This window comes from Staurois parvus, unplaced genomic scaffold, assembly GCF_062004578.1.
Source record: "Staurois parvus isolate SC_StPar_1 unplaced genomic scaffold, SC_StPar_1.0 ptg000296l, whole genome shotgun sequence".
NCBI classification, from domain to species: Eukaryota; Metazoa; Chordata; class Amphibia; order Anura; family Ranidae; genus Staurois; species Staurois parvus.
This window is the reverse complement of record NW_028318092.1, coordinates 242,370-267,455: the sequence shown is the minus strand read 5'-3', so window position 1 is coordinate 267,455 and position 25,086 is coordinate 242,370. Positions and strand designations below refer to the sequence as shown.

General features: G+C 51.1%; 1 protein-coding gene across 1 annotated transcript; it reads right to left on the bottom strand.

Annotated features, from left to right (window-relative positions):
* Window positions 1-27: 27 nt before the first annotated feature.
* LOC149458088 (cysteine and histidine-rich domain-containing protein 1-like) lies at window positions 28-23,126 on the bottom strand. The gene is made up of 12 exons (XM_089682724.1): window positions 22,939-23,126; window positions 19,695-19,861; window positions 15,098-15,147; window positions 14,968-15,024; window positions 12,105-12,256; window positions 10,168-10,271; window positions 8,895-8,950; window positions 8,418-8,488; window positions 6,383-6,494; window positions 4,467-4,577; window positions 3,244-3,306; window positions 28-1,081 (listed from the first exon to the last, which is right to left on the bottom strand). Exons 2-12 carry the CDS (start codon window positions 19,789-19,791, stop codon window positions 872-874), a joined length of 1,083 nt encoding a protein of 360 aa, XP_089538850.1. The 5' UTR covers window positions 19,792-19,861; window positions 22,939-23,126; the 3' UTR covers window positions 28-871.
* Between the last annotated feature and the right edge of the window lie 1,960 nt (window positions 23,127-25,086).

Here is a 25,086-nt window from a genome sequence, read left to right as displayed (position 1 = left end):
CAGTTTGGTGAAGACCCTTTTCTGTCCCCCATGACTGTCCCCCGTGTACAAAGCCAGCTCCATAAAGACATGGATGACCAGTTTGGTGTGGAGGGAATTCAGTGTCCTGTACAGAGCCCTGACCTCTGATATCTGTAACACTGATATCTGACATGTGAAGGGGTCTACAGACCACGCGGTATACAATGTAACACTGATGTCTGACATGTGAAGGGGTCTACAGACCACGCGGTGTACAATGTAACACTGATGTCTGACATGTGAAGGGGTCTACAGACCACGCGGTATACAATGTAACACTGATGTCTGACATGTGAAGGGGTCTACAGACCACGCGGTGTACAATGTAACACTGATGTCTGACATGTGAAGGGGTCTACAGACCACGCGGTGTACAATGTAACACTGATGTCTGACATGTGAAGGGGTCCACAGACCACGCGGTATACAATGTAACAATGATGCCTGACATGTGAAGGGGTCCACAGGCCATGTGGTGTACAATGTAACACTGATGTCTGACATGTGAAGGGGTCCACAGGCCACGCGGTGTACAATGTAACACTGATATGTGACATGTGAAGGGGTCCACAGGTCATGTGGTGTACAATGTAACACTGATGTCTGACATGTGAAGGGGTCTACAGACCACGCGGTGTACAATGTAACACTGATGTCTGACATGTGAAGGGGTCCACAGACCACGCGGTATACAATGTAACAATGATGTCTGACATGTGAAGGGGTCCACAGGCCACGCGGTGTACAATGTAACACTGATATCTGACATGTGAAGGGGAAACATTACAGGAAGAAGAGATCCTAAAACATAAAATAAGAGGAATTGCAGTTTTCAGCCCCTGATGACGTCTCACTCGGGTTCTTCGTCCTCCGACCAGCTCAGGTTGTCATCAGAATCTCCTCCCAAGGTTTCCTGGGGCGTCGGCTCCGGTTCGGCTATAATTTGGGGGGCGGAGACTGTCAGCTCCAATCTGCCCCATGTCACCGGGTCCGACTTCTTCAGGGTGATTTCTGCCTTTGTAGGAAATAAACTCACAAAACTATTCTCCACGTCGATGACCTGCCGAGAACAAAGAGAACGTTCCGTGAGGAGGAGAGTGACGGTGCCAAACACGGGGCCCCCCAGAACCTCATTGTACACACCCGATCCTAGCCTCTAGATTGGGGGTTCCCCCAGCACCCCGAGCTCTCTCACTCAGCCGTAGTCACAGCACCTCAATGCAGACCCAATCCTGGCCTCTAGATTGGGGGTTCCCCCAGCACCCCGAGTTGTCTCACTCAGCCGTAGTCACAGCACCTCAATGCACAGACCCAATCCTGGCCACTAGATTGGGGGTTCCCCCAGCACCCCGAGCTCTCTCACTCAGCCATAGTCAAAGCACCTCAATGCAGACCCAATCCTGGCCTCTAGATTGGGGGTTCCCCCAGCACCCCGAGCTCTCTCACTCAGCCGTAGTCACAGCACCTCAATGCAGACCCAATCCTGGCCTCTAGATTGGGGGTTCCCCCAGCACCCCAAGTTGTCTCACTCAGCCGTAGTCACAGCACCTCATTGCACAGACCCAATCCAGGCCTCTAGATTGGGGGTTCCCCCAGCACCTCGAGTTGTCTCACTCAGCCGTAGTCACAGCACCTCATTGCACAGACCCAATCCAGGCCTCTAGATTGGGGGTTCCCCCAGCACCCCGAGTTGTCTCACTCAGCCGTAGTCACAGCACCTCATTGCACAGACCCAATCCTGGCCTCTAGATTGGGGGTTCCCCCAGCACCCCGAGTTGTCTCACTCAGCCGTAGTCACAGCACCTCAATGCACAGACCCAATCCTGGCCTCTAGATTGGGGGTTCCCCCAGCACCCCGAGCTCTCTCACTCAGCCGTAGTCACAGCACCTCAATGCAGACCCAATCCTGGCCTCTAGATTGGGGGTTCCCCCAGCACCCCAAGTTGTCTCACTCAGCCGTAGTCACAGCACCTCATTGTACAGACCCAATCCAGGCCTCTAGATTGGGGGTTCCCCCAGCACCCCGAGTTGTCTCACTCAGCCGTAGTCACAGCACCTCATTGCACAGACCCAATCCTGGCCTCTAGATTGGGGGTTCCCCCAGCACCCCGAGTTGTCTCACTCAGCCGTAGTCACAGCACCTCAATGCACAGACCCAATCCTGGCCTCTAGATTGGGGGTTCCCCCAGCACCCCGAGTTGTCTCACTCAGCCGTAGTCACAGCACCTCAATGCACAGACCCAATCCAGGCCTCTAGATTGGGGGTTCCCCCAGCACCCCGAGTTGTCTCACTCCTCCGAGACTTACAGAATCCCTCCAGTCCCCTAGACTCACTAATTCCATCAGTCTTGCAGACACGGAATTCTCAGAGCACTGCGGGTCAGCTAAAGAGACAGAGATTTCTTGGACAGAGCCATCAAATAAGGGAGAAGTCACTGTACTGAAGGGGAGGGGTCAGTTTACTATTAAGGGGAGGAGTCACTGTGCTGCAGGGGAGGGGTCATCTTGCTGCTGTTAAGGGGAGGAGTCACTGTGTTGCAGGGGAGGGGGTCAGCTTGCTGCTGTTAAGGGGAGGAGTCACTGTGTTGCAGGGTTAGGGGTCAGCTTGCTGCTGCTAAGGGGAGGAGTCACTGTACTGAAGGGGAGGGGTCAGTTTACTATTAAGGGGAGGAGTCACTGTGCTGCAGGGGAGGGGTCAGCTTGCTGCTGTTAAGGGGAGGAGTCACTGTGTTGCAGGGGAGGGGGTCAGCTTGCTGCTGTTAAGGGGAGGAGTCACTGTGTTGCAGGGGAGGGGTCAGCTTGCTGCTGTTAAGGGGAGGAGTCACTGTGTTGCAGGGGAGGGGTCAGCTTGCTGCTATTAAGGGGAGGAGTCACTGTGTTGCAGGGGAGGAGTCAGCTTGCTGCTGTTAAGGGGAGGAGTCACTGTGTTGCAGGGGAGGGGTCAGCTTGCTGCTAAGGGGAGGAGTCACTGCTCTGTTTTTGTAAACTTAAGCTATTGAGCTCTGTTAACACCGCACAGCTAAGAATGTGAAAAGGAGACTGAGGCCGGCCATACAAGGACAGACATTCACCAGGTCAGCAGAATCCGGACGAATGTCAATCCATGTGTGGGCGCTGCGATCGTACAGAAGGATCAACATTTCACATTTATCTGACCATCAAATCATAGAAAATAAAGAGCGAACTCCTCCACCTGGAAGAGCGACTCGGCCCTGGCCTTACCCCCCACAGCTCCAGCTTCTTCCTGAATTCCTTGTCCTCCTGAAAGGTGATCTGAATGTCCATCTGCAGAAAGAAGCACAAGAGACTTAGCACTTCCCGCCTCCCAGCAGAGCACTTCCTGTGCCTAGGCACTCCCAATATCGGAGCAATTCCTGTGCCTAGGCACTCCTGATATCAGAGCATTTCGTGTGCCTAGACACTCCTGACATCAGAGCACTTCCTGTGCCTAGGCACTCCCAATATCAGAGCATTTAATATTCCTAGGCACTCCCAATATCAGAGCACTTCCTGTGCCTAGGCACTCCTGATATCAGAGCACCTCCTGTACCTAGGTACTCCTGACATCAGAGCACTTCCTGTACCTAGGTACTCCTGATATCGGAGCACTTCCTGTGCCTAGGTACTCCTGATATCAGTGCATGTAATCCTGATCTGTATCCTCTCAGCTGTATATCCTCAGTGTGAGATCATCTAAGGTACTGCTGACTCCACCAGATTTTGAGTGAGACTTGATGATGGAACTACTGTGCTGCTCACTGTTCTCCTTACTGGAGGGGAATCTGTACCTGAGGGCCCGCAGTGGAAGGATCTTCCTGCTTCTACCATTCTGGGGATCTGTGCTTCCTCCACTTCTATGATTACCCCTCCAGTCATCAGGGGGGAACAGTCTGAAATGAGGAAGCAAAGCCCTGCCTCTACCAAGATTGCCGCCTCCACACAGGGGCACGGTGCAGAACAAGGCATGGTGAGTCAGTAAGAGGGAAATGATTAGTTGAAGGGAAACCACAAGCAATATTGGTGACTATGTCCTACTAGCCTACTTCTCACTGTTCTCCTTGCTGGAGGGGAAGCTGTATCTAAAGACCTGCAGTACAAGGGTCTCCCTGCTTCTGCTTCCTCCATTCTGTGGATCTGTGCTTCCTCCACCTCTATCATCACCCCACCAGTCATGAGGAGGGCAGCTCTGACATGAGGAAGCAAAGCCCTGCCCCTACCAAGATGGCTGCCTCCACAGGGACACAGTACAGAACAAGGCATGATAAAAAGATGATGGAAATAGTGGACAGAAGATCAGCTGCAGGAAGATGGCAGACAATGCTGGAGGCCGGCGCTTTGCCTTCTACTAGCCTCTGTTGGGTACAACTCCCACAGTACAGGTCCTCTGCAATTCATTTCACTGACCGCATGCTAGCGCTGAATTATCTGGGCTCTGGGCCTCTCACCTGCGTGCGATTGGCGTGAATCCTGGTGAGATCCGGTATGGAAGACTTGGCATAAACCGTGATGACCACCAGAGCGCCGGTCTGATGCCAGTCATAGCGACACGGAACCTCCTGAGAGAGAGACATGGACAGTGACGGAGCGGGGTGAGGAGGAACCATCGCAATCTAATGTCTTCCCATCATTCCCACCACTCCCATCATTCCCACCGTCCCATCATTCCCACCACTTCGATCATTCCCACCACTCCCATCATTCCCACCGTCCCATCATTCCCACCACTCCCATCATTCCCACCACTCCCATCATTCCCACCACTTCCATCATTCCCACCACTTCCATCATTCCCACCACTCCCATCATTCCCACCACTTCTATCATTCCCACCACTCCCATCATTCCCACCGTCCCATCATTTCCACCACTCCCATCGTCCCCATCATTCCCACCGTCCCATCATTCCCACCGTCCCCATTATTCCCACCACTCCCATCATTCCCACCGTTCCCATCATTCCCACCACTCCCACCATAACCATCATTCCCACCACTCCCATCATTCCCACCACTCCCATCATTCCCATCACTCCCATCATTCCCACCACTCCCACCGTCCCATCATTCCCACCGTTCCCATCATTCCCACCACTCCCATCGTTCCTGCCGTCCCCATCATTCCCATCACTCCCATCATTCCTACCACTCCCACCGTCCCATCATTCCCACCATTCCCATCTTTCTCACCGTCCCATCATTCCCACCGTCCCCATCATTCCCATTGCAGAGGCATGGATCTCATCACAGGAATTCCAGGAGGAAGATGATTACAGTGAACCTGTGTGTGGTCCAAGCAGGGAAGAGCAACAGGTTCACCCTAATGCCCCCCCCCGATGGTTACCTTCCCCACTGCTCCATTCACCCTAATGCACCCCCCCGATGGTTACCTTCCCCACTGCTCCATTCACCCTAATGCACCCCCCCCGATGGTTACCTTCCCCACTGCTCCATTCACCCTAATGCACCCCCCCCGATGGTTACCTTCCCCACTGCTCCATTCACCCTAATGCACCCCCCGATGGTTACCTTCCCCACTGCTCCATTCACCCTAATGCACCCCCCCGATGGTTACCTTCCCCACTGCTCCATTCACCCTAATGCACCCCCCCGATGGTTACCTTCCCCACTGCTCCATTCACCCTAATGCACCCCCCCGATGGTTACCTTCCCCACTGCTCCATTCACCCTAATGCACCCCCCCGATGGTTACCTTCCCCACTGCTCCATTCACCCTAATGCACCCCCCCGATGGTTACCTTCCCCACTGCTCCATTCACCCTAATGCACCCCCCCGATGGTTACCTTCCCCACTGCTCCATTCACCCTAATGCACCCCCCCCGATGGTTACCTTCCCCACTGCTCCATTCACCCTAATGCACCCCCCCGATGGTTACCTTCCCCACTGCTCCATTCACCCTAATGCACCCCCCCCGAGGGTTACCTTCCCCACTGCTCCATTCACCCTGGTGGCACTAGGAACGCACTCCCCTGCACTGGAGGCAGTATGAGCTCCACACTGGTCTGATTGTGTTTTTATGGGATGATTAGAAGAGGAAAGCCGACACGTTTCGGGGTTTAGCCACGCCTTCATTAGGAGACATCTGAACCCCGACATGTGTTGGGTCTTTTTATGGATTACCCAATAACAGTTCAGCACTTCTTCTACGGTTGGACCCCTTTTCCCTTTGGGGGTGTTCTGGGATACATGAGCCCCTCCCCCCCAGTGATCACGGTACAATCAGATATTGGGGGACAGAAATCATCTCCCCACCCTTCATGGAAGACGCTAGTCCAGGTATGGATCCCATGTGACAGCGCCAATGGGGGAGGGGTGAGAGAAGGATCGTTTGTCTGTCCTCACCTGCTTCCCCGGCGGCTGCACCCAAAGATGGCGCCCGCTGACACACCCCTTCTGCTCCAGGAATTCATTGAAGTCGCTGGTTTTATTGCAGCAGCAGGACCAATACTTCATTCTGCAGGGAGAGAGGTCATGTTCTGTATACTGCCAGCAGGAGAAGGTGTATACATGTCATGGTATACGGGAGTATATACACAGGAGCTCCGGGGGCTCATTCACACAGCGCACATTACTGTCTGTACAATGCATGGGGGCCTCTGTCCGCTGCAACCACGGGACCTCCTCTTCTACTGACCCCTATGGAACATATATGTGCCGCAGAGCGTGTGGTGCGTCACCGCGGAATACACGGCGCGGGAAGAATACACGGCGCGGGAAGAATACACGGCGCGGGAAGAATACACGGCGCGGGAAGAATACACGGCGCGGGAAGAATACACGGCGCGGGAAGAATACACAACGCGGGAAGAATACACGGCGCGGGAAGAAGAATACACGGCGCGGGAAGAATACACAACGCGGGAAGAATACACGGCGCGGGAAGAATACACGGAGCGGGAAGAATACACGGCGCGGGAAGAATACACGGCGCGGGAAGAATACACGGCGCGGGAAGAAGAATACACGGCGCGGGAAGAAGAATACACGGCGCGGGAAGAATACACGGCGCGGGAAGAATACACGGCGCGGGAAGAATACACGGCGCGGGAAGAATACACAGCGCGGGAAGAATACACAGCGCGGGAAGAGTACACAACGCGGGAAGAATACACGGCGCGGGAAGAATACACGGCGCGGGAAGAATACACGGCGCGGGAAGTATACACGGCGCGGGAAGAATACACGGCGCGGGAAGTATACACGGCGCGGGAAGAATACACGGCGCGGGAATACACGGCGCGGGAAGAATACACAGCGCGGCAAGAATACAGAGCGCGGAGGGAAGAATACACAACGCGGAGGGAAGAATACACAGCACTGAAATGCAGCGTCTCCGTTCTCAGGACAAACCAATCCAGCGCGTTGTGTGAACTGCAGCCATGTGACAGAAGACAGATCTTGTCCTTGCACTGAGAAGGTCTGCTGGTGTGAATGAGCCCCTATATAGTGTGCTGTGTGATGAGCCCCTATATAGCGTGCTGTGTGATGAGCCTCTATAGTGTACTGTGTGATGAGCCCCTCTAGTGTACTGTGTGATGAGCCCCTCTATAGTGTGCTGTGTGATGAGCCCCTCTATAGTGTGCTGTGTGATGAGCCCCTGTATAGTGTGCTGTGTGATGAGCCCCTCTATAGTGTACTGTGTGATGAGCCCCTCTATAGTGTACTGTGTGATGAGCCCCTCTATAGTGTGCTGTGTGATGAGCCCCTATAGTGTGCTGTGTGATGAGCCCCTCTATAGTGTACTGTGTGATGAGCCCCTCTATAGTGTACTGTGTGATGAGCCCCTCTATAGTGTGCTGTGTGATGAGCCCCTATAGTGTGCTGTGTGATGAGCCCCTCTATAGTGTACTGTATGATGAGCCCCTCTATAGTGTACTGTGTGATGAGCCCCTCTATAGTGTGCTGTGTGATGAGCCCCTATATAGTGTGCTGTGTGATGAGCCCCTCTATAGTGTACTGTATGATGAGCCCCTCTATAGTGTGCTGTATGATGAGCCCCTCTATAGTGTGCTGTGTGATGAGCCCCTCTATAGTGTACTGTATGATGAGCCCCTCTATAGTGTGCTGTGTGATGAGCCCCTATTTAGTGTACTGTGTGATGAGCCCCTCTATAGTGTGCTGTGTGAGCCCCTCTATAGTGTACTGTATGATGAGCCCCTATAGTGTGCTGTGTGATGAGCCCCTCTATAGTGTACTGTGTGATGAGCCCCTATAGTGTGCTGTGTGATGAGCCCCTCTATAGTGTGCTGTGTGATGAGCCCCTCTATAGTGTGCTGTGTGATGAGCCCCTCTATAGTGTACTGTGTGATGAGCCCCTATAGTGTGCTGTGTGATTATGGTACAATCGGATATCGGGGGACAGAAATCAAATCCTCACCCTTCATGGAATACGGGGACCCCCGGGTGATGTACACACGGCCCCTCCTCCATCTCTGCTCCTTGGAAAGTCTGCAAAACAGGTCTGTGTTATCAGCACATCACCCCCATATACATGTCACCCCAATATACATTTCACCCCCATATATACATGTCACCCCCATATATACAGATCACCCCCATATATACCTCACCCCCATATACAGGTCACCCCCATATACATGTCACCCCCATATATACAGATCACCCCCATATATACCTCACCCCCATATACAGGTCACCCCCATATACAGGTCACCCCATATATACCTCACCCCCATATACAGGTCACCCCATATACACGTCACCCCAATATACAGGTCACCTCCATATACAGGTCACCCCCATATACACATCACCCCAATATACACGTCACCCCCATATACAGGTCACCCCCATATACAGGTCACCCCCATATACAGGTCACCTCCCTCCTCACCTCTTTACAGCCGGAGTGTTTACACCGCGTCCCCAGCGCTGCCTCCGCCATCTCCTCTGTTGCCGACATAGAAGATATAATTATTTATTGATTGTGGATCTGAGGAAGAAAACTGCGGAGAGAACAGCAAAGCGCGATTCCTTCCCTGTCCCTGCGTACCTGTCCTTGTGTACCTGTCCCTGCGTACCTGTCCCTGCGTACCTGTCCCTGCGTACCTGTCCCTGCGTACCTGTCCCTGCGTAACTGTCCTTGTGTACCTGTCCCTGCGTACCTGTCCCTGCGTACCTGTCCCTGCGTACCTGTCCCTGCGTACCTGTCCTTGCGTACCTGTCCTTGCGTACCTGTCCCTGCGTACCTGTCCCTGCGTACCTGTCCCTGCGTACCTGTCCTTGTGTACCTGTCCTTGCGTACCTGTCCCTGCGTACCTGTCCCTGCGTACCTGTCTTTGCGTACCTGTCCTTGTGTACCTGTCCTTGTGTACCTGTCCCTGTGTACCTGTCCTTGTGTTCCTGTCCCTGCGTACCTGTCCTTGTATACCTCTCCCTGCGTACCTGTCCTTGTGTATCTGTCCTTGTGTACCTGTCCCTGTGTACCTGTCCTTGTATACCTGTCCCTGCGTACCTGTCCTTGTATACCTGTCCCTGCGTACCTGTCCCTGTGTATCTGTCCCTGTGTATCTGTCCCTGTGTACCTGTCCCTGTGTACCTGTCCCTGTGTACCTGTCCCTGTGTACCTGTCCCTGTGTACCTGTCTCTTTGTACCTGTCCCTGCGTACCTGTCCTTGTGTTCCTGTCCCTGCGTACCTGTCCTTGTATACCTGTCCCTGCGTACCTGTCCCTGCGTACCTGTCCCTGCGTACCTGTCCCTGCGTATCTGTCCTTGTGTACCTGTCCCTGTGTACCTGTCCCTGTGTTCCTGTCCCTGTGTTCCTGTCCCTGCGTTCCTGTCCCTGCGTACCTGTCCCCGCGTACCTGTCTCTGTGTACCTGTCTCTTTGTACCTGTCTCTGTGTACCTGTCTCTTTGTACCTGTCCTTGTGTACCTGTCCTTGTATACCTTTCCCTGTGTACCTGTCCCTGTTTACCTGTCCTTGTGTACCTGTCCTTGTGTACCTGTCCTTGGCATCTGTGTGTAGCACAGAGCGGATATGTGCTCCGTCTCCGCCGGTCGGCACCATGTTTATTAGTTTCTTTCTCATCCCTCTACTTCCTTCAGAGTCCTGGAACAAGTGGAGCGCAATGAGTGTTATAATCTGAGCCCCCCCTCCCCCTCACCTTTTATCTGAGAGTCTGACTTCATCGACAACGTCAGCTTCTCCAATTCTTCTTCTAATGACTGGGAGACCTTCAGCAGAAGAGGCCTCATCTCCTCCTGTGTGCTGAACAACAGACAGCCTGACTGTCATAACCAGACCGTGCACACCTACAGCCAGGACAGAATGGCCATGGTGGGGGACTACTCCATATTAATGGTCATATTGGGGGACTACTCCATATTAATGGCCATGGTAAAGAACAACTCCACATTAATGGTCATTGTGCGGGACTACTCCATATTAATGGTCATGGTGGAGGACAACTCCACATTAATGATCATGGTGGAGGACAACTCCATATTAATGGTCATGGTGGAGGACAACTCCACATTAATGATCATGGTGGAGGACAACTCCATATTAATGGTCATGGTGGAGGACAACTCCATATTAATGGTCATGGTGCCGGACTACTCCATATTAATGGTCATATTGGGGGACTACTCCATATTAATGGCCATGGTGGAGGACAACTCCATATTAATGGTCATGGTGGAGGACAACTCCATATTAATGGTCATGGTGGAGGACAACTCCATATTAATGGTCATGGTGGAGGACAACTCCATATTAATGGCCATGGTGGGAGGACAACTCCACATTAATGGTCATGGTAAAGAACAACTCCACATTAATGGTCATTGTGCGGGACTACTCCATATTAATGGTCATGGTGGAGGACAACTCCACATTAATGGTCATGGTGGAGGACAACTCCATATTAATGGTCATGGTGGAGGACAACTCCATATTAATGGTCATGGTGCGGGACTACTCCATATTAATGGTCATGGTGGAGGACAACTCCATATTAATGGTCATGGTGGAGGACAACTCCACATTAATGGTCATGGTGGGAGGACAACTCCACATTAATGGTCATGGTGGAGAACAACTCCACATTAATGGTCATGGTAAAGAACAACTCCACATTAATGGTCATGGTGGAGGACAACTCCATAATAATGGTCATGGTTGGAGGACAACTCCATATTAATGGCCATGAGAGGACAGCTCCGTATTAATGGCCATGGTGGGGGGAACAACTCCATATTAATGGCCATGGTGGGAGGACAACTCCATATTAATGGCCATGGTGGGAGAACAACTCCATATTAATGGCCATGGTGGGAGGACAACTCCATATTAATGGCCATGGTGGGAGGACAACTCCATATTAATGGCCATGGTGGGAGGACAACTTAATATTAATGGCCATTGTGGGAGGACAACTCCATATGAATGGCTATGGTGGGGATACCAACTCCATATTAATGGACATGGTGGGAGGACAACTCCATATTAATGGCTGTGGTGGGAGGACAACTCCATATTAATGGCCATGGTGGGAGGACAACTCCATATTAATGGCTGTGGTGGGAGGACAACTCCATATTAATGGTCATGGTGGGAGGACAACTCCATATTAATGGTCATGGTGGGAGGACAACTCCATATTAATGGACATGGTGGGAGGATAACTCCATATTAATGGTCATGGTGGAGGACAACTCCATATTAATGGCCATGGTGGGAGGACAACTCCATATTAATGGCCATTCTATGGGTGTGATGGTGAAGGGTACAAACAATTTTTGGCATATCAAAATCTCAAATTCCTCTTCAGCCATAAAGTGTATTTTACTATGAAATTCAGTGTGTGAATGACATGATCCATGATAGAGGAAAGCCACCAATCACAGAGAGGTGGGCTTCACAGGAACTCCTTGGTAAGGACTAAGGACACCCCCTGAGGAGCCCCTCCCACACATTATCTATAAATAGGAGCCCGGTGTTCCAGGAACTATTATTTGTTCCGTGTGACACTGGCGAGTCGTTTTGCTGCCGTTACCTGAGAACTCATTTCCAGGACTTATAGACATTGGATATCATTACCTCGGCCTCTCCTTCAGCATCTTCTCTGCAGACTTGGGGCCCCGGACAATGATTTCAGGGGCCGCGCCATCAGAGGCGGGTTTGTTTCCAGAGATGTCGGGTTTTAGAGCTTCCAATGGTTTCTCATTGCTGTGTGGCCCCTTAGTGCAGCCCTAAGGGAAGGAAAGACCCACAATGGTTACCCAGAGAAACAACATACATATGGAGTATACACTATATACAATGGATACATATGGAGTATACACTATATACAATGGATACATATGGAGTATACACTATATACAATGGATACATATGGAGTATACACTATATACAATGGATACATATGGAGTATACACTATATACAATGGATACATATGGAGTATACACTATATACAATGGATACATATGGAGTATACACTATATACAATGGGTACATATGGAGTATACACTATATACAATGGGTACATATGGAGTATGCACTATATACAATGGGTACATATGGAGTATACAGTATATACAATGGGTACATATGGAGTATACACTATATACAATGGGTACATATGGAGTATGCACTATATACAATGGGTACATATGGAGTATGCACTATATACAATGGGTACATATGGAGTATACACTATATACAATGGGTACATATGGAGTATACACTATATACAATGGGTACATATGGAGTATACAGTATATACAATGGATACATATGGAGTATGCACTATATACAATGGATACGTATAAAGTACGTAATATAGAGATGTTCTCTCCCTCTATGGCAACTAATATTATTATTATACAGTATTTATAAAGTGCCGACAGTTCGCTCAGCGCTGTACATTAAAATGGGAGACAGAACAATAACAATACAATACATGAGGGGATTGAGGGCCCTGATCCTGGGAGCTTACAATCTAGGAGGGGGGGATGGTGGCACAGGAGGAGATAGCTGTGGGGGATGGAGTGGTAGGAAGAGTGGAGGAGGTTGGCATGTTAGCAGGGGGTGGGGTAGGCTTCCCTGAAGAGATGGGTTTTCAGGGTGCGCCTAAAGGAGAGGAGAGTAGGTGATAATCTGATGGGTTGGGGAAGGGAGTTCCAGAGGATGGGTGACGCCCTGGAGAAGTCCTGGAGGCGGGCATGGGAGGAGGAGACCAGGGAACTAGAGAGAAGGAGGTCTTGTGAGGAGCGGAGTGTGCGTGTTGGGTGGTACTTGGATATTAGGTCAGTGATGTAGTTCGGGGCAGTATGGTGGACGGCTTTGTACGTCAGTGTTAGGATTTTGAATTTGATCCGTTGCGCAATCGGAAGCCAGTGGAGGGATTGGCAGAGATGGGTGGAGGACACTGAGTGGAGGCCAGTGGAGGGATTGGCAGAGGGGGGTGGAGGACACTGAGTGGAGGCCAGTGGAGAGATTGGCAGAGGGGGGTGGAGAACATTGAGTGGAGGCCAGTGGAGGGATTAGCAGAGGGGGATGGAGGACACTGAGTGGAAGCCAGTGGAGGGATTGGCAGAGAGGGGTGGAGGACACTGAGTGGAGGTCAGTGGAGGGATTGGCAGAGAGGGGTGGAGGACACTGAATGGAGGCCAATGGAGGGATTGGCAGAGGGGGGTGGAGAACATTGAGTGGAGGCCAGTGGAGGGATTGGCAGAGAGGGGTGGAGGACACTGAGTGGAGGTCAGTGGAGGGATTGGGAGAGAGGGGTGGAGGACACTGAGTGGAGGTCAGTGGAGGGATTGGCAGAGAGGGGTGGAGGACACTGAATGGAGGCCAGTGGAGGGATTGGCAGAGAGGGGTGGAGGACACTGAGTGGAGGGATTGGGAGAGAGGGGAGGAGGACACTGAATGGAGGCCAGTGGAGGGATTGGCAGAGAGGGATGGAGGACACTGAGTGGAGATCAGTGGAGGGATTGGCAGAGAGGGGTGGAGGGCACTGAGTGGAGGCCAGTGAAGGGATTGGCAGAGGGGGGTGGAGGCCAGTGGAGGGATTGGCAGAGGGGGGTGGAAGCCAGTGGAGGGATTGGCAGAGGGGGGTGGAGGACACTGAATGGAGGCCAGTGGAGGGATTGGCAGAGATGGGTGGAGGACACTGAGTGGAGGCCAGTGGAGGGATTGGCAGAGAGGGGTGGAGGACACTGAGTGGAGGCCAGTGGAGGGATTGGCAGAGATGGGTGGAGGACACTGAGTGGAGGCCAGTGGAGGGATTGGCAGAGATGGATGGAGGACACTGAATGGAGGCCAGTGGAGGGATTGGCAGAAGGGGGTGTCGGACACGGAGTGGAGGCCAGTGGAGGGATTGGCAGAGGGGGGTGGCGGAGATGGAGCGGTTGGAAAGGTGAAGGAGTCTGGCCGCCGTGTTCAGGATGGACTGAAGCGGGGATAGCCTGTGGCGGGGCAGGCCAGTGAGGAGGGAGTTGCAGTAGTCGAGTCGTGATATGATGAGGGAGGGGATGAGCTGTTTAGTGGTTTCTGGGGTTAGCAACGTGTGGATTTTGGTGATGTTGCGGAGGCGGAGTCTGCACGAGCTTGTTAGTGATTGGACTTGGTGCTCTCCCCCTGTGGCTACTAATATGGAGTGATCCTCTCCCCCTGTGGCCACTAATATGGAGTGGTCCTCTCCCCCATGGCCACTAATTGGTAGTGCCCCCCACCACAGCCATTTTTATAGAGATGCCTCCCCCGTGGCCATATAAATGAAGTTGCCCCCATTGTGGCTTTGACATCCTCTACTCTTCCAGGAGAGCTTTGGAGGACATCTGTGGGAATTATCCCATTTGTGAGGCCAGGTACTGATGTTGGGTGAGAAGACCTGGTGCACATTTACCCCCCCCCTCCCCCCACACACACAGAGGGATTGTCATCGGCAGAGGAACTCACCTGGATGGCCAGAAATTCGGAAAAGTCCGTTGTGCGCTTCCTACAGCAGGACCAACCCTGAGACAGAAAACAAATCCTCAGTGACAACAGCCAGAATATCGAGAAAGAGATCCGCATGAGATCTACTGACCTTCAGAGCATCATGGAAGATGGGATACCCAGGGTGGAAGAGGCAAGCATCTATGGGGGGAAATAAAAACTTGTCTTAGTTCAGGATCATCTACTCCTGATTCTCACCATATCCACACAACGGACCTCCATGCCAAGTTTTAGTTACAGCTGAACTCCAACAAAGCTCTACGTCCTCCTGGTAGCGGGACTGTGTCTGTACTGCAAGGGTTCAATGTGCATTGATTCCTAGGGGGACCGGGGGCAGCAGCTTTACTGACTGGATCCTCCGTCCCCGCAGGCTCCTCCATGCTGCTAGACTGGTCCTCGCCACCTACCTCCGCTCCCGCAGGCTCCTCCATGCTGCTAGACTAGTCCTCGCCACCTACCTCCGCTCCCGCAGGCTCCTCCATGCTGCTAGACTGGTCCTCGCCACCTACCTCCTCTCCCGCAGGCTCCTCCATGCTACTAGACTGGTCCTCGCCACCTACCTCCGCTCCCGCAGGCTCCTCCATGCTGCTAGACTGGTCCTCGCCACCTACCTCCACTCCCGCAGGCTCCTCCATGCTGCTAGACCGGTCCTCGCCACCTACCTCCGCTCCTGCAGGCTCCTCCATGCTGCTAGACTGGTCCTCGCCACCTACCTCCGCTCCCGCAGGCTCCTCCATGCTGCTAGACCGGTCCTCGCCACCTACCTCCGCTCCTGCAGGCTCCTCCATGCTGCTAGACTGGTCCTCGCCACCTCTCCTACCCTTTGCTGGGGCAGTCTAAGGTCCTCTAATGTCATCAGGACCGATGCAGGGCCCATAGCTCTACACTGGATGTGAAGACACTGAATGATAGTCCACCACCAGAGGATGAGGGGGGGGCCTTTGGTGAGGTTCCCCCCTCCCTAGACAGACACAGTTACCCCTGCAGGGTGGGTGTGGCCTCACTACAAGGCAGGACTGTGCTGCTGCGCTCCCAGCAGATCCATTACACAGATCACACACATCCATCACACAGATCCATCACACAGATCCGTCACACAGATCCGTCACACAGATCACTCAGATCCATCACACAGATCCATCACACAGATCACACAGATGCATCACACAGATCCATCACACAGATCACACAGATGCATCACACAGATGCATCACACAGATCCATCACACAGATCACACAGATCACACACATCCATCACACAGATCCATCACACAGATCCGTCACACAGATCACTCAGATCCATCACACAGATCATACAGATCCATCACACAGATCCATCACACAGATGCATCACACAGATCCATCACGCAAATCCATCACACAGATGCATCACACAGATCCATCACACAGATGCATCACACAGATCCATCACACAGATCCATCACACAGATGCATCACACAGATCACACACAGATCCATCACACAGATCCATCACACAGATCCATCACACAGATGCATCACACAGATCATACAGATCCATCACACAGATCCATCACACAGATCCATCACGCAAATCCATCACACAGATCACACAGATCACACAGATCCTCACACAGATCCATCACACAGATCACACAGATGCATCACACAGATCACACAGATCCATCACGCAAATCCATCACACAGATCACACAGATCCATCACACAGATCCATCACACAGATCACACAGATCACACAGATGCATCACACAGATCACACAGATCATCACACAGATCACACAGATGCATCACACAGATCCATCACACAGATCACACAGATCACACACATCCATCACACAGATCCATCACACAGATCCGTCACACAGATCACTCAGATCCATCACACAGATCACACAGATCCATCACACAGATGCATCACACAGATCATACAGATCCATCACACAGATCCATCACACAGATCCATCACACAGATGCATCACACAGATCACACAGATCCATCACACAGATCACACAGATGCATCACACAGATCCATCATGCAAATCCATCACACAGATCACACAGATCCATCACACAGATCCATCACACAGATCACACAGATCCATCACACAGATCACACAGATCACACAGATCCATCACACAGATCCATCACACAGATCCTCACACAGATCCATCACACAGATCACACAGATGCATCACACAGATCCATCACACAGATCCATCACACAGATGCATCACACAGATCATACAGATCCATCACACAGATCCATCACACAGATCCATCACGCAAATCCATCACACAGATCACACAGATCACACAGATCCTCACACAGATCCATCACACAGATCACACAGATGCATCACACAGATCACACAGATCCATCACGCAAATCCATCACACAGATCACACAGATCCATCACACAGATCCATCACACAGATCACACAGATCACACAGATGCATCACACAGATCACACAGATCATCACACAGATCACACAGATGCATCACACAGATCCATCACACAGATCCGTCACACAGATCACTCAGATCCATCACACAGATCACACAGATCCATCACACAGATGCATCACACAGATCATACAGATCCATCACACAGATCCATCACACAGATCCATCACACAGATGCATCACACAGATCCATCACGCAAATCCATCACACAGATCACACAGATCCATCACACAGATGCATCACACAGATGCATCACACAGATCATACAGATCCATCACACAGATCCATCACACAGATCCATCACACAGATGCATCACACAGATCACACAGATCCATCACACAGATCACACAGATGCATCACACAGATCCATCACGCAAATCCATCACACAGATCACACAGATCCATCACACAGATCCATCACACAGATCACACAGATCCATCACACAGATCACACAGATCACACAGATCCATCACACAGATCCATCACACAGATCCTCACACAGATCCATCACACAGATCACACAGATGCATCACACAGATCACACAGATCCATCACGCAAATCCATCACACAGATCACACAGATCCATCACACAGATCCATCACACAGATCACACAGATCACACAGATGCATCACACAGATCACACAGATCATCACACAGATCACACAGATCCATCACGCAAATCCATCACACAGATCACACAGATCCATCACACAGATCCATCACACAGATCACACAGATCCATCACACAGATCACACAGATGCATCACACAGATCCATCACACAGATCACACAGATGCATCACACAGATCACACAGATCCATCACACAGATCACACAGATCCGTCACACAGATCCGTCACACAGATCCATCACACAGATCCATCACACAGATCACACAGATCCATCACACAGATCACACAGATCCATCACACAGATCACACAGATCACACAGATCCATCACACAGATCACACAGATCCATCACACAGATCCATCACACAGATCACACAGATCCATCACACAGATCCATCACACAGGTCACACAGATCACACAGATCCATCACACAGATCCATCACACAGGTCACACAGATCACACAGATCCATCACACAGATCACACAGATCCATCACACAGATCACACAGATCCATCACACAGATCACACAGATCCATCACACAGATCCATCACACAGATCACACAGATCCATCACACAGATCCATCACACACACAGGTCACACAGATCACACAGATCCATCACACAGATCCATCACACAGGTCACACAGATCACACAGATCCATCACACAGATCACACAGATCCATCACACAGATCCATCACACAGATCACACAGATCCATCACACAGATCACACAGATCCATCACACAGATCCATCACACAGATCCATCACACAGATCCATCACACAGATCACACAGATCCATCACACAGATCACACAGATCCATCACACAGATCACACAGATCCATCACACAGATCCATCACACAGATCCATCACACAGATCCATCACACAGATCACACAGATCCATCACACAGATCCATCACAGATCACACAGATCCATCACACAGATCACACAGATCCATCACACAGATCACACAGATCCATCACACAGATCACACAGATCCATCACACAGATCCATCACACAGATCCATCACAGATCCATCACACAGATCCATCACACAGATCACACAGATCACACAGATCCATCACACAGATCACACAGATCCATCACACAGATCCATCACACAGATCACACAGATCACACAGATCCATCACACAGATCCATCACACAGATCACACAGATCACACAGATCCATCACACAGATCCATCACACAGATCACACAGATCCATCACACAGATCCATCACAGATCACACAGATCCATCACACAGATCCATCACACAGATCCATCACACAGATCACAGATATGGCTCCATTATCAGTCACAGGCTATTGGCTCATACTGGGGAGGGAGAGCCAATCAGGAGTGCTGCATGCAGTACTGCTGACAAGGATCATGCTGATAGGAGGAGAGAGCAGAGTGATCTGGGGGTGGGGTGACTTCATCAGTCTGCCGCTGCTCCTTCACTGTCCTGGGGGTGGAGGGAGGACACTACTGTGACTGTTGCAGTGCCATCCACCAGGCAGAGCTGTGTACATCCCAGGACTGGATGGACAGGAATATGTGGCTGATTGCACTCACCTGCAGGGTTGTTGGTGATGAGGAATCGCTGTGCGCACCCCTTGTTGTAGCAGAGCACAGAGTCCCCGCAGGAGTCCAGGACCCCCTGACTACTCATAGTGCCACGGCAAGGAGGGCAGCTGACAATCAAAGGGGGGGGGGGGGGGAGCTGCCAGAAAAGGGATTCTCTGCAACAAAACACAAAGAGAGAGCAGTCAGTGCCGCATTGTGACATACCGATTGCCTGGCTGTGTCCTCCTCCCAGGTGTGTGTTGTGTATGGAGGAGGATGTATGGGACTTCCTCAGGACTGAGGAGGCGGGACTGGGAGGAGACTGTGGCTCCATGTGCTGCTAGAGAAGCCAATAGAGGCTCCGCTGTGCCAGAGATTACCCAGAAGACACGTGACCTAAACACCTAACACGTGACCTAGACATCTAACACGTGACCTAGACTCCTAACACGTGACCTAGACTCCTAACACGTGACCTAGACTCCTAACACGTGACCTAGACCCCTAACACGTGACCTAAACATCTAACACGTGACCTAGACTCCTAACACGTGACCTAAACATCTAACACATGACCTAGACTCCTAACACGTGACCTAAACACCTAACACGTGACCTAAACACCTAACACGTGACCTAGACTCCTAACACGTGACCTAGACTCCTAACACGTGACCTAGACTCCTAACACGTGACCTAGACCCCTAACACGTGACCTAAACATCTAACACGTGACCTAGACTCCTAACATGTGACCTAAACATCTAACACGTGACCTAAACATCTAACACGTGACCTAGACCCCTAACACGTGACCTAGACTCCTAACACGTGACCTAGACTCCTAACACGTGACCTAAACATCTAACACGTGACCTAGACTCCTAACACGTGACCTAAACACCTAACACGTGACCTAAACACCTAACACGTGACCTAGACTCCTAACACGTGACCTAGACTCCTAACACGTGACCTAAACACCTAACACGTGACCTAGACATCTAACACGTGACCTAGACTCCTAACACGTGACCTAGACTCCTAACACGTGACCTAAACATCTAACACGTGACCTAGACTCCTAACATGTGACCTAAACATCTAACACGTGACCTAGACCCCTAACACGTGACCTAGACTCCTAACACGTGACCTAGACTCCTAACACGTGACCTAAACATCTAACACGTGACCTAGACTCCTAACACGTGACCTAAACACCTAACACGTGACCTAAACACCTAACACGTGACCTAGACTCCTAACACGTGACCTAGACTCCTAACACGTGACCTAAACACCTAACACGTGACCTAGACTCCTAACACGTGACCTAGACTCCTAACACGTGACCTAGACTCCTAACACGTGACCTAAACATCTAACACGTGACCTAGACTCCTAACACGTGACCTAAACATCTAACACGTGACCTAGACTCCTAACACGTGACCTAGACTCCTAACACGTGACCTAAACACCTAACACGTAACCTAGACTCCTAACACGTGACCTAACACGTGACCTAAACATCTAACACGTGACCTAGACTCCTAACACATTACCTAAACACCTAACACGTGACCTAAACACCTAACACGTGACCTAAACATCTAACACGTGACCTAGACTCCTAACACGTGACCTAAACACCTAACACGTGACCTAAACATCTAACACGTGACCTAGACTCCTAACACGTGACCTAAACATCTAACACGTGACCTAGACTCCTAACACGTGACCTAGACTCCTAACAAGTGACCTAAACACCTAACACGTAAGCTAGACTCCTAACACGTGACCTAACACGTGACCTAAACATCTAACACGTGACCTAGACTCCTAACACGTGACCTAAACACCTAACATGTGACCTAAACACCTAACACGTGACCTAGACTCCTAACACGTGACCTAAACACCTAACACGTGACCTAAACATCTAACACGTGACCTAGACTCCTAACACGTGACCTAAACATCTAACACGTGACCTAGACTCCTAACACGTGACCTAACACATGACCTAAACACCTAACATCTAACACGTGACCTAGACTCCTAACACCTAAACACGTGACCTAACACGTGACCTAAACACCTAACACATGACATAAACACCTAACACGTGACCTAGACTCCTAACAGAGAACAGAGGATGGAATAACGAGGACTGAGGATGGAATAACGAGGACAGAGGATGGAATAATGAGGACTGAGGATGGAATAACGAGGACAGAGGATCTAATAATGAGGACTGAGGATGGAATAACGAGGACTTAGGATGGAATAACGAGGACAGAGGATCTAATAACGAGGACTGAGGATGGAATAACGAGGACTGAGGATGGAATAACTAGGACTGAGGATGGAATAACGAGGACAGAGGATGGAATAACGAGGACTGAGGATGGAATAACGAGGACTGAGGATGGAATAACAAGGACTGAGGATGGAATAACTAGCACTGAGGATGGAATAACGAGGACTGAGGATGGAATAATGAGGACTGAGGATGGAATAACTAGGACTGAGGATGGAATAACGAGGACTGAGGATGGAAAAATGAGGACTGAGGATGGAATAACGAGGACTGAGGATGGAATAACGAGGACTGAGGATGGAATAACGAGGGCAGAGGATCTAATAACGAGGACTGAGGATGGAATAACGAGGACTGAGGATGGAATAACTAGGACTGAGGATGGAATAACGAGGACAGAGGATCTAATAACGAGGACTGAGGATGGAATAACGAGGACTGAGGATGTAATAACGAGGACTTAGGATGGAATAACGAGGACAGAGGATGGAATAACTAGGACTGAGGATGGAATAACTAGGACTGAGGATGGAATAACGAGGACAGAGGATCTAATAACGAGGACTGAGGATGGAATAACGAGGACAGAGGATCTAATAACGAGGACTGAAGATGGAATAACGAGGACTGAGGATGGAATAACGAGGACTGAGGATGGAATAACGAGGACAGAGGATGGAATAACTAGGACAGAGGATGGAATAACTAGGACTGAGGATGGAATAACGAGGACAGAGGATCTAATAACGAGGACTGAGGATGGAATAACGAGGACTGAGGATGGAATAACGAGGACTTAGGATGGAATAACGAGGACAGAGGATGGAATAACTAGGACTGAGGATCTAATAACGAGGACTGAGGATGGAATAACGAGGACTGAATATAAAAGAGAAGAAAGAAGAAGAGAATGAACTCTTTTACCTGAAGCTGTGAGTGGAGGAGGACAGAGGCCGGGCTGGGTGCCGTCCAGGACGGGGAGTGGAGGAGGACAGAGGCCGGGCTGGGTGCCGTCTAGGATGGGGAGTGGAGTCCAGAGAGTGGAGTCTGGAGATTGCAGGCCGGCCATGTGGCCCTAAATTTAGATCCTGGAAGGGCCAACCCAACACCAAAGATGGGAAGAGGAATGTGGCAGCTGTGACAGGTGACGGAGGGAAGACGGGGCCAAGACTCAGGAAAGATCAGCAGGAGGAGTGAAGAGCGACCCCGGAGGACGTCCATCTTCCGGGACTTCTGACCTTCTGTGATGGATCCAATCCCCAGAACCTCATCCGTCCCAATCATGGAGGTTCTGGAGTCATTGCCAAGTTGTATAAATCCCTGGAGATCCCGCCGTGGGGGTCCTCGTTCCCGAACCTATCCCACCATGGGGGTCCTCGTTCCCGAACCTATCCCACCATGGGGGTCCTCGTTCCCGAACCTATCCCGATGTGGGGGTCCTCGTTCCCGAACCTATCCCGCCGTGGGGATCCTCGTTCCCGAACCTATCCCGATGTGGGGGTCCTCGTTCCCGAACCTATCCCGACGTGGGGGTCCTCGTTCCCGAACCTATCCAAACCAAATCTTTATTTTTACATTTCTACATCTCAGAGCTGCTGATCTCCCGCCACCTCTTTGCTGCCACTTCCTGTCCCCATACCCCCCAGTGATGACCCCAGTGATGGCAATCCTCAGGGCGGGGCTTCAGATGGTGACACCAGTGGCCATGTCTGTGTCATGTGTGATAGATCAGCCACTTGTGGCTCCCGGGGGGGTCCCCAGAATGTGTGTGTGTATTACAGAGGGTCCCTGGATTGTACACGTGTATTATAGGGGGTCCCCGGATTGTACACGTGTATTATAGAGGGTCCCCGGATTGTACACGTGTATTACAGAGGGTCCCCGGATTGTACACGTGTAATATAGGGGGTCCCCGGATTGTACACGTGTATTACAGGGGGTCCCCGGATTGTACACCTGTATTATAGGGGGTCCCCAGATTGTACACGTGTATTATAGGGGGTCCCCGGATTGTACACGTGTATTATAGGGGGTCCCCGGATTGTACACGTGTATTATAGAGGGTCCCCGAATTGTACACGTGTATTATAGAGGGTCCCCGGATTGTACACGTGTATTATAGGGGGTCCCCGGATTGTACACCTGTATTATAGGGGGTCCCCGGATTGTACACCTGTATTATAGGGGGTCCCCGGATTGTACACGTGTATTATAGGGAGTTCCCGGATTGTACACGTGTATTATAGGGGGTCCCCGGATTGTACACCTGTATTATAGGGGGTCCCCGGATTGTACACGTGTATTATAGAGGGTCCCCGGATTGTACACGTGTATTATAGGGGGTCCCCGGATTGTACACGTGTATTATAGGGGGTCCCCGGATTGTACACGTGTATTATAGGGAGTTCCCGGATTGTACACGTGTATTATAGGGGGTCTCCGGATTGTACACGTGTATTATAGGGGGTCCCCGGATTGTACACGTGTATTATAGGGGGTCCCCGGATTGTACACGTGTATTATAGGGAGTTCCCGGATTGTACACGTGTATTATAGGGGGTCCCCGGATTGTACACGTGTATTATAGGGGGTCCCCGGATTGTACACGTGTATTATAGGGGGTCCCCGGATTGTACACGTGTATTATAGGGGGTCCCCGGATTGTACACCTGTATTATAGGGGGTCCCCGGATTGTACACCTGTATTATAGGGGGTCCCCGGATTTTACACCTGTATTATAGGGGGTCCCCGGATTGTACACGTGTATTATAGGGGGTCCCCGGATTGTACACGTGTATTATAGGGGGTCCCCGGATTGTACACGTGTATTATAGGGGGTCCCCGGATTGTACACGTGTATTATAGGGGGTCCCCGGATTGTACACCTGTATTATAGGGGGTCCCCGGATTGTACACCTGTATTATAGGGGGTCCCCGGATTGTACACGTGTATTATAGGGGGTCCCCGGATTGTACACGTGTATTATAGGGGGTCCCCGGATTGTACACGTGTATTATAAGGGGTCCCCGGATTGTACACGTGTATTATAAGGGGTCCCCGGATTGTACAC

Coding starts and splice junctions, on each gene's coding strand:
- LOC149458088 (XM_089682724.1), bottom strand. CDS start 19,791: ATGAGTAGTCAGGGGGTCCTGGACTCCTGCGGGGACTCTGTGCTCTGC. Junction 8,951..10,167: donor GTCAGACTCTCAGATAAAAG/GTGAGGGGGAGG, acceptor TGTCGGCAACAG/AGGAGATGGCGGAGGCAGCG. Junction 8,489..8,894: donor AACACTCCGGCTGTAAAGAG/GTGAGGAGGGAG, acceptor CCTGTTTTGCAG/ACTTTCCAAGGAGCAGAGAT.